Consider the following 17,144-nt stretch of genomic DNA (forward strand, 5'->3'; position numbering starts at 1 on the left):
GTAGATATTTATTTTTCAAAAGGTTGCGTCCTCAGTGACTTCATTGTCCTGTATGAAGGGAGAGACAAGAAGAGAAATAGGGGATGTGGATATTTCAAGCTTATTACACAAATAAATTATTGGGCTTGTTAACACATCAACTAACGTTTGTTAAAAAATTGTCATCAACTTTAATTGACTGAATTTATTAAGTAATTGGGCTTAAGATGCTAAGGACGCAACACCAACCATCGCCATCGAGTCCTCAATAGACGGAGAACCGAATCCTGTAAAAGAGAAGAAGACACAATTCAAGCCTTAATGGATTCTCTCATATCAGATTTGCTTCTTTATTGTCAATCAGGATGAAAAGTATTCATTTAATCTTTAACATTTCATGTCACATGTAGCAAACAAGTTAAAACGATCGTATCCCCGATAAAAAGCTATTTCTCTCAAAGATGAAATGAAAAGGGTGAACATCAGTTTTACCTCAACATTAACTTGACTCTTTGCTTTTATTTCATACTTTACCCGTATCTTATATGAACAAAACCAAATTCTTCCACATTACCGATGACACTGAGGACGTGCTGGCCCGTCGTGTGCCTCCAGGGTGGACAGCCACACAGGTGAGCTCCCCCCCCGTGCCCAGGTTAGAGGTGTCGAGCTCCAGCTGGGCACTCTGGCCGTAGGTGCCATCCCACGCCTGCCTGTGGCCCGTTACGCTGGCTGATTCCAGAGGTCTGGACTTCCCATCTGCGCCTTTAAACTCCCAGCTCAGCTCCAGGGAGAGCGGGGCGAAGCCGGACGCTTCACACTGGACAACCAAAGTCTGTCCGGGAACAGCGAGGGGCAGAGGGGAGGGGTGGATGGGAGGGATGGAGGTTCTGAAAACAAAAAAGAGAAAGTTAATCATTTTACTCTTGTTCCCAATGAAATCACGTTTATTACAGAGCTGGTGCTAATTCTATAACTTGTGTATTTCAGTGTGGTTTGAAAGCGAATGCTGTGCAATCTGGGACAATTTCCAGGCACCCAGCGTACGGGGGTTTCATGCATGTGAGTATAGACGGAGATTAATACTGATTGAAAGCCAAAATGTTCAGTGGACAGAGATGATTCTTCCCGGACTCAAACCACATCCTTCCACCAAATTTACTGAAAATCTGTTCCGTTGTTTTTGTGCGATCTTGTTTACAAAAATAAATAAAAACCAAATAACAAACAACAGGGGTGAGAACATAATCTTTTCCCTCACCTACAATCTCAAGCTCCACCGCCACCTGAGCCTGAAGGTACGGCAGATGCACGGTGCAAATATACGTCCCGGAGTGACGCACTTTCGTCTCCTGCAGGATCAGGGATGCATTTCCTTTCTGGTGCAAACCCTCAAAGTCCAGTGTGGCCCCTTCCTCCTGGGTGTCAGCCACACGGTCTGTCTTGCCGTCGTAAGCCAGAACCAGTCGTCCTTTGCCTCTGAACTGGTAACGCCACTCGACGGCGAAACCCGACCCGGACAGAGGCGAGGAAGGATCGACCCAGAAACCACAGTCCAGCAGCACTGGCTTCCCGAGCCGGGCCTGCACTGAGGCAGTTTTACTGCTGACACTCAGGATCACTGAGGAAACAGACAGTGAGGAGGGAGAGATTCAAACTACCACATACGACTCAGGTATGATAAACATGTTCCTCAGTGTTACCATTTGGCTCTTTGGTTGCCGTGGGAGACCGCATGATGCTGGAAATGACCAGCTGTTTGTTGAGCCCCAGTAGCGCAGCCGAGAACCAATCAGCTTGCAGGTACACGGGGCTGAAGCCAGTGACTGTGAGTGGAGCAACCCATTTGAGTGTGGAGGGCTGATGCAGGAAGGGGCTGATCTCACACTGGGCCTTCTGCAGCGAGCCTCTGGTGGGGGGGCCGAGGGACTGGTGGCAGAGCGTGGCAGCCGGGTCTGAGGACAGAGTCAGAAAGTTAACATGTAACCATGGACTGTAGTTGAAGACGGACGAGCGTCTCCACTTTCTCCAAACATCCAGAAATGAAGCCAAAACATCCTGAATACGAACGCTGCCATCTTGTGCATTTGGAGCCAGAGACTGCGTAGTAGATATCGGGGGATGAGCCGCGGCAGCAAGGTCCCGTCAGTCTCATTCTGAGCTCACCTGTGATAAAGAAGACTCTGTCCGGGTTGATGTCGGAGGGAATCTGTTCTGACGCTGCATCTCGGCTGTTTGCGTCTGTCCTGATATAAAGCAGGACAGACGCTCCTCGTCGCTCCTCCTCGACCCACATGGTCCTGTACTAACCAGCACTCCACCGCCGGACACCTGCTGCTGCTGCTGCAGGCTTTAGACAATTTAACAAGAAAATGACAGAGAAATAATATAAATAAAGTGTTAAACATGAGTTTAACAAGATTACACAATGCTGATATTATAGCCCGTATTAATGTGTAATCAGTGGTGGAGATACTCCATCAGTCCCCCTGTATTTACCAGTGAAACACAGAACCTGCTATAGTTACATTCACTAATAAGTCTGTTGCAGTTTCAGTGTCATAGGAAATGAAAAATGAAAATGAATTATACATAATGTCTTCTGGGAAAATATTAAAATATGGCTGTTAAAAATTACAGTAAAACTCTGATTAACTCCAGGTAACAACAACAACAATATTATTATTATTATTATTATTATTTGTTTTTTAGTTCACTCTGCACTTTCGTTTTCTAGCTTGGTGTAATAACATTTTCCACCACGAGAGGGCGGGGTGCACAACGCCACTGCACGCTTCAAACCAAACTCCATTCAGAAATATACTAAAAGTTTAAAGAAGTGATCTCACATGGGCCAAATAAATTAAATAAGATATTTGACAAAGTAACTGTGTCTTTATGCTAAATTCGGCTCATATATGACTCACACACACACACGTTTTACTGTATTACAATAAACTGAAACTGTCTGTTTGTTCTAAATGGATTAGATTCATTAATTAACCTAAATACGAATTTATGTATAAATTACTTAATTGCTACTAATAAATGTGTATTTAGGTTTTCTTTTGATGTCCCCCCTTTAAAAACAATATTGTCATTATTATTATTAATTCTCTGCCGGTTTTCCGGAGGAGAATCTGGACAGAGGTCACACAAGGACACGAGAAACACAAACACGAGTTGGTCTTGAATAAGCTTTTGGTTTTATCTGGGTGTGATGAGTCACCATTGCTGCATCAAAAAGTTCACAGCCCATGTTTACATATACTTTTAACATGCAAATATTCTGTATGAGATTATTGCATCACATATTTTCCTTTATACGATGCAGTGTCTTGTCATTTTTAAGTGAATGTCCACGTGTGTGTGTGTGTGTGTGTGTGTGTGTGTGTGTGTGTGTGTGTGTGTGTGTGTGTGTGTGTGTGTGTGTGTGTGTTACATGACAAAGTTTGATCACTGTTTACCTGTGATTGTGTTTGTGCAGGAAGTATTCTGTTGGACACCAGAGGAATGTGGACAAACGAGGAGGACAAGAAGCCTCAGTGTCCTGAAAGAGACAAATGAAACCATCAGTGTGATCCGCCCTCAGATCAAGCATCAAGACTCAGTGTCATATAACCAAAGAAAAGCAAACAGTCATGGGGTTTACCAGAAACAGGGATGTGCTGTTTGTGCCTGGTGGGGGCGCTGTGGCACTGTGAGAACTGAACAAGAGATCTAACCCATAACACACACACACAACACACTGTCATATAAACACTGTCCTCCTCCAGGATTTCAGAGGACATTATATGGACTTACATTGATTTTCTGGAGACGTACTCAAAACCTTCAGTCCTACCTTTAAACTAAACCTTCAGTAAAACCTTATCCAAAACCAAAATATCATATAATATACTGTATATATAAAACAACACATCAAGTCTGGTTTGAGCCACTTAAGATTAGTCGTCTCTCTTTAAACTTACATTATTTCCTTAAACAACCTGTTCAAGGCTCAATCTGGTGTAATGATCCAATGTTCCTCTAAAAGAAATGATTGGAGAAGAGAAAACATTTAGAATGAGCAGGAGAACTTCGTTGTTTCTTTCATCCTCTCACCCGACCCCTCAGGTGTGTGTTGGGACCTTTAAAGTGGGACAGAGCCCAGGTTCTCAATGAGTGGACATCACTACCTCACAGTATATTTGTTTAACTGTCTCGGTGAACTCTTATGTAGTCGAGTGTGGGATGAGCCTTCGTCAGCAAGCCTCGGTGTCAAACATCGATTCAGTGGAACACGAATGATGCGACATTTACAAAGTGCTTGGTGAACAGAAAGTCGAGTGAAACAGAAATGAAACACGACATCAGCTGTTCAAACATCAACAGAAGAGTCAAATTTCTCTGTCTGAGCAGTTTTCAGCAACACAACAGAACTGAGTCTGATCTGATGCTTGTGTTCAGTTTCTGCTTTGGTTTTATTATTTAACTTGTAGGTGAAACAGACGTAAAATATGGCTTCACGTTCACTATCTTGTGTTATTATATTGTCTGTCTTAACAATGGGGCTCATCTGTGTTAGTTAGTTGTTTGCCTCTGTGGGGGGGGGCTTGTTTTCAGGTTGTCTGTCTGTCCGTCCCATACTCATGACTTGAGATAGATCTGGGATTCCTTGAGGGATTTCTTAAAATTTGGTACAAGTTTGGATTCTGGACGAACTGATTAGTTTTGGTGGTCAAAGGTCAAAGGTGAAGTTCACCTGGACTCACAAAATATGTTTTGGCCTCTTGAATGTGACCTCTGACCTCTGGGAGGGATTTCTTCAACTTGAGATGAACTGGTTAGATTTCAGAGGTCAAAAGTAAAGGTCACGGTGACCTCGTATGAATCTGGAAAAATAAATGTGTAGAAAGATGTAGACAGAAACTGCACTGGTACAAATACATGATCCTACAAATACAATAATCCTATAAACAGATTATCTTACAAATGTGTTGCACTACGTATAAATTATCTTAAAAATATATAAGTACAATATCCTACAAGTACAATATCCTACAAATACATTATCATACAAGTACAATATCCTACAAATACATTATCATACAAGTACAATATCTGACCAATACATTATCCTACAAGTACAATATCCTACAAATACATTATCATACAAGTACAATATCCTACAAATACATTATCATACAAGTACAATATCCTACAAATACATTATCATACAAGTACAATATCCTAAAATACATTATCATACAAATTAATATCCTACAAATACAATATCCTACAAATACATTATCATACAAGTACAATATCCTACAAATACATTATCATACAAGTACAATATCCTACAAGTACAATATCCTACAAATACATTATCATACAAGTACAATATCCTACAAATACATTATCATACAAGTACAATATCCTACTAAAACATTTCATCATCAAAAATTACAATATCTGACTAATACATTATCCTACAAGTACAATATCCTACAAATACAATAATACAATAAACACATTATCTTATAAATGTGTTGCTCTACGTATAAATGATCTTAAACATATATTATTCGACTCTACAGGGTGTGAAGTTATAACACTACGCAGTTCGTTACTTTCACTTTTCCTTCTACAACCTCAGTGGCTGAGTTTCACCCAGTTTTAAGTGACGTACAGGCTGATCCTAAATTCCCATTGGCTCAGAGGATGTCCCCGCCCCACAGTTTGTCCTCGTCTCCCCTGGTTTTCGTCTCTTGTCTCCTCAGTCCGTCTCTCTGTGGAGAAAAGAGCTCATCTACCTTCAGCCCAGCAAAGAGGAATACACCACCGCTCACCATGTTCACTGTACTGTCCCTGCTTCTCCTGGCAGGAGCACACAGCGCGACGGCACGTGAGTTAAAGTCCACGTTTCTACTTTATTTGATTGTGTTTGGTCGATTTGAAGGATAAAAATGCTCCATGTTTCTAAAGACACTAAAATGATTTGAGGTCTATTGTAATGTTTGATGTTTGGTTCCTTCGTTGCAGATTTGAGAAGTTTAGTAACGTTTCAAAGACATGATTTAAAAGTTCATGTTAGTGAATGTCATCGATCTCATGGAAGAAGGAAAGATTATATTCTATTTCTGAAAAGATCAACTGAACAGGACTTTTCTTTCTTTGGATCCTGACCGTTATTTGACTTCTACTCTGGTCAGAACCATTAAGATCGACACGGTCCGAGCTGGTTCTGGACGAAATGACGCAGCGATTCTGAAGCGAAAGACTCCAACAGACTCCGATGAATCAAGAAACAGTGAAAAACGAAGCCACGTTTAAACTCAGCGATGAAACAAAGAGTTTCTTGTCTTGTGCACATTATGAACTTTATTGTTTCAGACTTATTTATTCATGACGTGTCTCATGTTTCATGTTGGTTTATAAAAAGTTGTGAAGAAATAACAGGTTCAGTCTGTTGATATGAATCAAGACTGTTATTGATGTAAATATATATATTTTAAATTATCATTTTAGTTATTTATGATTCATCTCCCAGCGACTCAAACACCTCAGTTATTCATCTAAACTGTGAAAACTGACAAATAAGGCGACGACTCAGGTTTCAGTTTGTTATTGTAGTCAGTAGATGGCGCTGTTTCCATAGTAACAGGAAGCTGCTGAGGACAAACAGCTTCCTGCTTTGTTGGTACAATGTTCAACATCATTTAGTCTGATAAAGACCGTGAGTAACATCACTGACATGAGATATTACTAAGTAATGATCTGTTATCAATGTAGCCTCCTCCTCCAATACAATCAACACACATTGTTACTAACACAAAACACAAATTCATCTCTGATGTAAATGATGTCAGTGAAAAGAAGCGGAGACAAAGAATCAGGACGAGGCTGCCTCCATGATGAATACATGACAGATGTCTGTTCATACTTTCTAATGTGATAACATCTGCACTGAAGCCGGACTGCTTGATGTGAGTCTGTCACAGATATGAAGGTATCAGCCTTTATGTTTGCTCACATGCACCAAGTGTATTTTACACAATAAACAAAGAATAAGTGCATTTATCACATCTTCTATAAAAAAACATACATTTTATTTTCTTAATTCAAGTTCTGTTTGGAGCATTATCAGATTTATAGTTATTTATAATTAAAGCTTATGTTCTATATTTAAACATCAAGTCTCAATTACATGTCTTTGTCATAAGTATTTGACTTTGACATCTTAGGAACATCCAAGAGCCATACAGATGAATTATCTTCAGTCGATGGATCTGAATCAGAAATGTTGTTGACAACCTAATGAACATGTTGTCGTGTTGTTATTGTTGTCAAATATTTTCTGAGTCTATACATTTAAAAATAGTCAAGCCTTCCTGTAACAATGTCCCACTTTGTTTTGTTAACTGGGTCCAGTATAAATGTATGTGTATATATGGATTAATATATATTGATATATAAAGAGAGAGAAACCAACTATTTAAGGACTTTAAGAATAAAAGTCTCATCGAATAACTGGAAATTGAAGTAGTTTCACTTCACATTAAATACTCTGCAGTAGAAAATATGATTTTCTAATATTAAACATTTGAGTCGTTAGATTGAATCCATTTTTAGACGTAGCAGAATATTCAAAGTAAAGAGAGTCTGGACTCTGGAGCAGACGTTTTCTCTATGAATGTGTTTTTGTGTTTGTTTACCTCACAACAGCTGAAGTTGTCTTGAATGTGCTTCATGTCTTCTTGACTCTCAGTGATTTATAAAACAGTCTGAAAACTAAAGTCATGACTTGAACTTTTTCTTGCAGGGATTCACTCTCTGAAGTATTTCAACACTGCGTCCTCTCAAGTCCCAAACCTTCCAGAGTTTGTGGGTGTTGGTTTGGTTGATGACGTTCAGATGATTCACTATGACAGCAACACAGAGAAAGCAGAACCCAAACAGGACTGGATGTTAAACGCAAATGATGCAAAGTACTGGGAGAGGAACACTCAGATTTATTTGAGTTTCCAGCAGATCTACAAAGTCAACATTGAAATCGCAAAGGAACGCTTCAACCAAACTGGAGGTTTGTTTACATTTCACTCTCTAATAACACAACACACACACATACACACACTCTCTCTCACACTCTCACACTCTCACACATGCACACACTTACACTCGCACACATAAACACATACACACACATACACACACAGTCACACTCACACACATAAACACGCACACACTCACACAAACGCACACACACAATCACACACACACACACACAATCACCCTTGCTTATTAAAACACACGCACACTCAAACAAAGGCAATCACACTCACAAACATAAGCACACACAAACAAACAGACACACACACACACACACCAAAACATACACACACTCTCTCTCACAGACACAATTACGCTTTAACACCAAAACATGCACACACAATCACAAACATGCACACAATCACGCACACAAAAAATAGCACACACAATCACATACACCTCACACAAACGCGCACACACAATCACACCCACACACATAAACACACTCACACACTTATACAATCTCACTCACACACATAAACACATGCACACACTCACACATGCACACACTCACACAACACACACACACACATACACACACAATCACACTCACACACCAAAACATGCACACACACACAAAGCACACACAGTCACACTCACACACATAAACACGCACACACTCACACAAACGCACACACACAATCACCCTTGCACATTAACACACACACACACACACAATCACACTCACACACACAAACACAATCACACTCACACACATAAACATACACACAATCACTCTTGCTTATTTAAACACAACGCACACTCAAACAAAGGCAATCACACTCACAAACATAAGCCACACAAACACACAGACACACACACACCAAAACATACACACACTCTCTCTCACAGACACAATTATGCTAACACATCAAAACATGCACACACAATCACAAACATGCACACAATCACGCACACAAAATCGCACTCACACAAGCGTACAACAATCACATTCAGACACGCATACAATCACACTCACACATAAACATGCACACACAATCACACGCACACTCACACAAACACGCACACACAATCACACACACACATAAACACACACACAATCACATTTACACAAAATCACACCCACACACACATAAACGACACAAACACACACACACACATTCACACACATAATCACACATACACATTAACACACACACACAATCATATTCACACACAAACAAAAACACACATTCAGACACACACTCTCACACTCACAAACACACACACTCAAACATACATATACAATCTCACTCACACACATAAACACACATACAATGATATACACACACACACACAATCACACACTCTCTCTCACAGACACAATTACGCTAACACATCAAAACATGCACACACAATCACAAACATGCACACAATCACGCACACACAAAATAGCACACACATAAACATACACACACAATCACAAGCACGCACAAAATAACACACAATCACACTCACACACCAAAACATGCACACACAAACGCGCACACACAGTCACACTCACACACATAAACACGCACACACTCACACAAACGCACACACACAATCACCCTTGCACATTAACACACACAAACACAATCACACTCACAAACATAAGCACACACAGACACACACACACCAAAACATACACACACTCTCTCTCACAGACACAATTACGCTAACACATCAAAACATGCACACACAATCACAAACATGCACACAATCACGCACACACAAAATCGCACTCACACAAACGTGCACACACAATCACATTCAGACACACGCATACAATCACACTCACACACATAAACATGCACACACAATCACACGCACACTCACACAAACACGCACACACAATCACACACACACACATAAACACACACACAATCACATTTACACAAAATCACACCCACACACACATAAACGTACGCAAACACACACACACACACACTCACACATTTAAACACACACACACACACACTCACACATTTAAACACACTCACACACAAACATTTTCATTAATTAGATTTGATCCAAAATATTTACTAATTAATCAAACTTGTGATCAATAGATTTTTAAATGATCAGAATTTTTTTTATCAAGTAAAAATCTCAAATGTTTTGTGATGTTTCTTAAATATTAGAGTTTGTTGCTTCTCGTACTTTCTGATGAATTAAAAACAGTCACAGACATTTTCATTACTTTCTGATATTTTCTTCAGTTTAAACTTGTAATTGATTAATTTAAAAAATACATAATCAACAAGAATGATAAGTTTGAACCTTAAATATATGAAATAAACAGCAGAGCAACAGGTGAACGTCCCTGTGCTGACCACAGTGTGTCCACACAGTAATAAACACAGCAGAGAATTACACCTTAGATCAGATTCACCCAAACACAGAGTCAAAGCCAGAAGACATTTAGATACTGTAGAGCTGAAAAAGACATTTAACTTCTGACCTGATCAGCAGAAAATAATAAAGATCAACAACTGTGAATTAGTTGTTATCAGTAAACTCTGTGGAAGGATGTGTTGTGGGTCAGAGAAGAACTCATGAAACTCAGGAGCAGATCAGGGGCTGATCCAGGAACAGCTTGTATCTCTTTGGGCTTTTCAACGTTTTCCTTGATCTTCAGAGAGTGTGTGTCTGTGTGCGTGTGTGTGTGTGTGTGTGTCTGTGTGTGAGTGTGTTTGTGTGTGTGAGAGAGAGTGTGTGTGTGTGTGTTTATATGAGAATGTGTGTGTTTGTGTGTGTGTAAGTGTGTGTCTGTTTGTGAGTTTGTGTTTGTGTGTGTGTATGTGAGTATGTGTGTGTGTGTGTGTGTGTGTGTGTGTGTGTGTGTGTTTGTGTCTGTGTGCGTGAGATTGTGTGTGAGAGAGAGTGTGTGAGTGTGTTTGTGGGTGTGTGTGTGTGTGTGCGTGAGTTTGTGTCTGTGTGCGTGAGTTGTGTGTGAGAGAGAGTGTGTGTGTGTGAGTGTGTTTGTGTCTGTGTGCGTGAGAGTGTGTGTGTGTGTGTTTATATGAGAATGTGTGTGTTTGTGTGTGTGTAAGTGTGTGTCTGTTTGTGAGTTTGTGTGTGAGTGTGTGTTTGTGTGTGTGTATGTGAGTATGTGTGTGTTTGTGTGTGTGTGTGTGTGTGTGTGAGTTTGTGTCTGTGTGCGTGAGATTGTGTGTGAGAGAGAGTGTGTGTGTGTGAGTGTGTTTGTGTCTGGGTGCGTGAGTGTGTGTGTGTGTGTGTGTGTGTGGTTTGTGTCTGTGTGTGTGAGATTGTGTGTGAGAGAGAGTGTGTGTGTGTGGGTGTGTTTGTGTCTGGGTGCGTGAGTGTGTGTGTGTGTGTGTTTATATGAGAATGTGTGTGTGTGTGTGTGAGAGAGTGTGTGTGTGTGTGTGTTTATATGAGAATGTGTGTGTTTGTGTGTGTGTAAGTGTCTCTCTCTGTGTGTTTGTGTGTGTGTCTCTCTGTGTGTGTGTGTGTGTGTGTGTGTGTGTGTGTGTGTGTGTGTGTGTGTGTGTGTGTGTGAGTATGTGTCTGTGTGTGTCTGTGTGTGTGGGTATGTGTGTTTGTGTCTCTCTCTGTGTGTGTGTGTGTGTGTGTGTGTGTGTGTCTGTGTGTGTCTCTGTGTGTGTGTGTGTCTCTCTGTGTGTGTCTGTGTGTCTGTGTGTGTGATAACAGCTCATGTCTCTGTCTCTCTCTCAGGTCTTCACATTTACCAGCGGATGTCTGGATGTGAATGGGACGATGAGACTGGAGAAGTTAAAGGTTTTCAGCAGTATGGTTATGATGGAGAAGACTTCATATCATTGGACCTGGAGACAGAGACGTGGATCGCTCCAACATCACAGAGTGTCATCACCAAACTGAAGTGGGATCAGGATAAAGCTGATCTCTCTCAGAATAAGAACAACCTCCTCCAGCTGTGTCCTTCCTGGCTGAAGAAGCACCTGGAGCAGGGGAGGAGCTCTCTGATGAGAACAGGTGACATCACAGAACCTCCATCAACTTAATGTTCCTCTTTCTTCCTCTGTGGCAGCGAGCGAGAAATACACAGAAGCTCTGTCTCCCTCTCCTTCTCCTCCTCTCTCTCTCTCTCTGTCTCCCTCTCCTTCTCCTCCTCCTCTCTCTCTCTCCTCCTCCTCCCTCTCTCTCTCTCTCTCCCTCTCCTTCTCCTCCTCCTCTCTCTCTCTCCTCCTCCTCCCTCTCTCTCTCTCTCTCTCTCTCTCTCTCTCCCTCTCCTTCTCCTCCTCCTCTCTCTCTCTCTCTCTCTCTCTCTCTCTCTCTCTCTCTCTCTGTCTCTCTCTCTCTCTCTCTCTCTCTCTCTCTCTCTCTCTCTCTCTCTCTCCTCCTCCCCTCTCTCTCTCTCCCTCTCCTTCTCCTCCTCCTCTCTCTCTCTCTGTCTCTCTCTCTCTCTCCCTCTCCTTCTCCTCCTCCTCTCTCTCTCTCTCTTCTCTCTCTCTCTCTCTCTCTCTCTCTGTCTCTCTCTCCCTCTCTCTCTCTCTCTCTCTCTCTCTCTCCTCCTCCTCCCCTCTCTCTCTCTCCTCCTCCTCCTCTCTCTCTCTCTCCCTCTCCTTCTCCTCCTCCTCTCTCTCTCTCTCTCTCTCTCTCTCTCTCTCTCTCTCTCTCTCTGTCTCTCTCTCTCTCTCTCTCTCTCTCTCTCTCTCTCTCTCTCTCCTTCTCCTCCTCCTCTCTCTCTCTCCTCCTCCTCCCTCTCTCTCTCTGTCTCTCTCTCTCTCTCCCTCTCCTTCTCCTCCTCCTCTCTCTCTCTCTCTCTCTCTCTCTCTCTGTCTCTCTCTCTCTCTCTCTCTCTCTCTCTCTCTCTCTCTCTCTCTCTCTCTCTCTCCCCTCCTCCCCTCTCTCTCTCCCTCTCCTTCTCCTCCTCTCCTCTCTCTCTCTGTCTCTCTCTCTCTCTCCCTCTCCTTCTCCTCCTCCTCTCTCTCTCTCTCTCTCTCTCTCTCTCTCTCTCTCTCTCTCTCTCTCTCTCTCTCTCTCTCTCTCCTCCTCCTCCCCTCTCTCTCTCTCCCTCTCCTTCTCCTCCCTCCTCTCTCTCTCTCTCTCCCTCTCCCTCTCCTTCTCCTCCCTCCCTCTCTCTCTCTCTCTCTCTCTCTCTCTCTCCCTCTCTCCTCCTCTCTCTCTCTCTCTCTCTCTCTCTCTCTCTCTCTCTCCCTCCTTCTCCTCCCTCTCTCTCTCTCTCTCTCCCTCCCCCTCCTTCTCCTCTCTCCTCTCTCTCTCTCTCTCTCTCTCTCTCTCTCTCAGCTCTTTTCATGCCTCCTCTCTGGAGACACCTAGTGGTCACAGGCATCAAGCTCTCAGGTCGTCCGTCCCTTTGCTCTGAACGCGATATCTCCAGAATGTCTTGAGGGAATTTCCTCAAATTTGGTGCAAACATTCACTTTGACTCACAAATGAACTGAAAACATTTTGGTGGACAAAGGTCAAAAGGTCAAGGTCACGGTAGCCGCACAAAGTATGTTTATGTTTTTCTTGAACATGATATCATAAGATCAGCTTCAGATTTGGTACAAACTTTGACATGGAATCAAAGATTGAGACCCAGCCGGAGTGTCCTCCCTCCTCACTCACTCACTTTGCACTTTAACAAAAAATACCAACATTAATCAGAAGTGATCAGGACCTGTCCACTACAGGAAGTTTACTTAATACATATTGTGATATAAAACCTGTCAATAAATACTGTGATATTACTTTTACGTCATATCGTCCACCCCGGTGTCTTTGCATCACTTCAGCCTCTGTCTCTCACTCACATCTCACAGTTTGTTCACTTGTCTCGTATATTAACAGACATGACTAATGCAACATAAATGGAATCAAACAGGAATGATGTTATTAGTGTGCAATACATTATAATAACCCATAAACTGTCTTTCTTTCTCCTCCCCAGAGCTTCCCAGGATTTCTCTCCTCCAGAAGTCTCCCTCCTCTCCAGTCAGCTGCCACGCTACAGGTTTCTTCCCGACAGCGTCATGTTGTTCTGGAGGAAAGAGGGAGGAGCTTCATGAGGACGTGGACCTCGGAGAGGTCCTCCCCAACCATGCGGGACCTTCCAGATGAGCGCTGACCTGAAGGTTTCATCCATCCCCCTGAAGACTGGAGGAGGTACGACTGTGTGTTCCAGATCTCTGGTGTGAAGGAGGACATCGTCACCAAACTGGACAAAGACTCCGTCGAGTCCAACAGAGGTGAGACTTGAACCAGTGAGGACGCTGGGACACACATTTCATCTACAGTAACAGTCCTGCAGGTCATGTTTGCTGATGTGTAGCAGGAGAAGTTTTCTTTCATCAATGTATATAAATACATTTAGATCAGTGTTAAACCAGTGCATGTGCACCCCCCCCCTTCATCATCATGTGACGCTGAAAAATTAAGTGAGTTTTAATGTGTCTGCAACAGTGTCTGAGGATTTTATTCCTGTTATTATTATCATTGATCAATGAGATTTACACATTTATAAATGTTTAAATTGACTTGTATGATTGTATGATTTTATTCCATGAAGTGTTTCTGCAGGTCTCAACTAGAGCCAGACTGATTTATCATGGGTCAGATGTGAGCCTTTCACAGACACACTGGGATCAGGGTGGATGTTTGATATGAAAACTTTTATTCTACAGAATTAATGAAGCAGAAAAAACAAACAAATCTCTCGTTCTTTACCTCGAGCAACAACAGACATTTAGGGACATTTCTTCAGGCAGTTTATAACCATTTCAACCATTGACTGTAAATAAAGATGGACGACATGACGGCTCCTCAAAAGTGAAGCCAAAGCGTCTCGGTCGCTGATTGATGCTATAAAAACAGGGTGAAATGTCATGATTGACAGCTCGTGACTGACAGCTCATGATTGACAGCTCATGATTGACAGAGCATGTGTATCGGCGGGACCTCGTTACCGTGGCTCCATTCCTCCGTTCACTACTGCACAGAGTCCAAATGTGCAAGATGGCCGCGTTCGTATCCGGGATATTTTAGCTTCATTTCTGGAAAGTGGGAGGAAGTGGAGACGTGTCGTCTGTGTTTATTTCCATTAGTCTATGATTTCAACATGTGAACATTATAGTCACTGTTAAGACTCGACTGCTGCTCTGTTGTAGAAGATGAGTCCATGAAATGATTTAGTTACTGGAAGTAAAGTTTAAGACAAACCAGCGTGAATAAGCACAGATACAGTCATTATGTACAGAAGAAAACTGAAAGTAGAAACACCAGCAGGACAAACTCACACGTTTAGTGTCTGTGTGTGTTTGTTGTGTCTCAGGACAGGATTGTGGTTCAGGGAGATTCTTGTCGTCCAACCTGCTTCATCTGTTCAGGTTGTGATGCTTTGTTTTTTTATTCCGCTCAACAGAGAAGCCAATCAGCGTGACCATCATCATCATCATCGCTCTCGCTGTCGCTCTCGCTGTCGTCAGCGCTGTCATTGGACTCATCGTGTACAGGAGGAAGAAAGGTGAGAGACCAACACAGAAGCTTTGTCCAATAGTTCTCTGGTGTTTTGATTTTAGACTTTCTAATTAATGCTCGTTCAGATCAAACCTCATGAAACAAACTTCAGCTCCTCACACACCAACATCTGTTTCAAGAGCTGCAGGGTTCACACAAAGTTTTCAAACTTCCCTCTGCACCACAGACTGTTTATAAAAAGCTCTGCACACAGCGTCCAGCACACAAACAATAAGAAGTGACAGTATGTTGTCGATCGTTTGAGGAGGATCGCCACTCGAGAAAAACATGACACAATTCAGTTTGTGTTTTTACTGTAATAACTGAAATCATTTGTATTTTCTTCTTATTTCAGCCCAATGTCCCTCACCTGGTAAGTAGAACTTCTATTTCTGTTCTGTTTTCTTTTTATACTAATGTGCTTCATGAGGACATCACGTCACGTTTGCACAGCAGCTGAAAGTGCGAACATGTCCAGTTTTATAAAACACCCCCAACACCTCTTTGGTCCACTTTGTACTGGTCCACTTTGTACTGGTCCACTTTGTACTGGTCCACACCGGCGACAGTCAGGGAGGCGTTATGTTTTCAGGCTGTTCATCCGTTCGTCCCCATCTCGTGAACACGATATCTCAGGAAGGCCTCGAGGGAATTTCTTCAAAATTGGCACAAATGTTCACTTCTGCCCATTTTTATTTCAGTGGATATGAGGCTCCCCACAGGAACCTGACCCAGTGCAGGACTCTAGTAAACCCTCTGTAGATTAGACAGTGTTCATTTCGTGCTCAAGAGAGTTTTCAGGACGGTTCCCTGCAGTGTTGGTTGTTTGTAATAAAAGTGTCTGTTCAGAGGAGGATGGACTAACGATGTGTTTCTGACCTCACAGCTGTAAAAGATCCAGGTGCCTTAGAGCCGCTGAAATCAGGTGAACGAGGTTCTAATTCTCCAAGTGAGACGTCCTCCTGAACACAGTGAGTTGCTTCATCTGTTAAACAAAACTGCCTCAAACTAAGTGCAAAGTAACATATGTGTGATCATGTGTAAAACCTCTGTTTTAATTAGAAATAAAACAATCTGCTGAGAGCAAGGCACAGATCAGAAACCTTCACGTTAATAGGACAGATTAAATGTTGAATTCAAACTCAAATATCAGCAGTGACACAACAATTCAAATGTTAATAAACCCAATATTTAGGGCTTATCAATTTAAGATCAGTGTATTTTTCTGAGTAAACTTTAATTTCACTGAGAGAATGATGGAAATATTAGGTCTCAATACTGTAAATACATCAAATACGTGGCTTTGTGGAACTGAACATTTCATTTTAATTTCTTTTTTCTCTCTTCAGGTTGATGGACGAGAAGCAGTGTCACCACAGTCTCCCCCTTACGCTGGGAACTCATTGATTATTCATCACTCAAATCATAAACTGATATTCAGGGTCAGACATTGATTGAAATACAAATAATACAAATTTTTTCAAAAAACGACAAATATGAAAATTAAATGGTGGCGTTGATTAAATTTGATCTTTTAGTAAAAATAAGAAATGTAAACTTCCCTCTGATAAATGTTTGTTTAAATATTGGTAAATCAAATGAGGATTATTACTTTTTCTTTA

General features: G+C 41.8%; 1 protein-coding gene and 1 pseudogene across 1 annotated transcript; one reads left to right on the forward strand and one right to left on the reverse strand.

Annotated features, from left to right (window-relative positions):
* Positions 1 to 201: 201 nt before the first annotated feature.
* Positions 202 to 2,791, reverse strand: LOC124854894 (annotated as a pseudogene).
* Positions 2,792 to 5,703: 2,912 nt separating this feature from the next.
* On the forward strand, positions 5,704 to 17,002 carry LOC118122338 (H-2 class I histocompatibility antigen, Q9 alpha chain). The gene is given in 12 exon segments (XM_047343328.1): positions 5,704 to 5,869; positions 7,787 to 8,047; positions 11,755 to 12,033; positions 13,958 to 14,026; positions 14,029 to 14,062; positions 14,064 to 14,107; positions 14,110 to 14,154; positions 14,157 to 14,255; positions 15,428 to 15,529; positions 15,878 to 15,895; positions 16,409 to 16,493; positions 16,872 to 17,002. Coding segments are annotated over 11 exon segments (1,086 nt in total). The 5' UTR covers positions 5,704 to 5,814; the 3' UTR covers positions 16,489 to 16,493; positions 16,872 to 17,002.
* The last annotated feature ends 142 nt before the right edge of the window (positions 17,003 to 17,144 follow it).

Source organism: Hippoglossus stenolepis, chromosome 15, assembly GCF_022539355.2.
Source record: "Hippoglossus stenolepis isolate QCI-W04-F060 chromosome 15, HSTE1.2, whole genome shotgun sequence".
Taxonomy (NCBI): Eukaryota; Metazoa; Chordata; class Actinopteri; order Pleuronectiformes; family Pleuronectidae; genus Hippoglossus; species Hippoglossus stenolepis.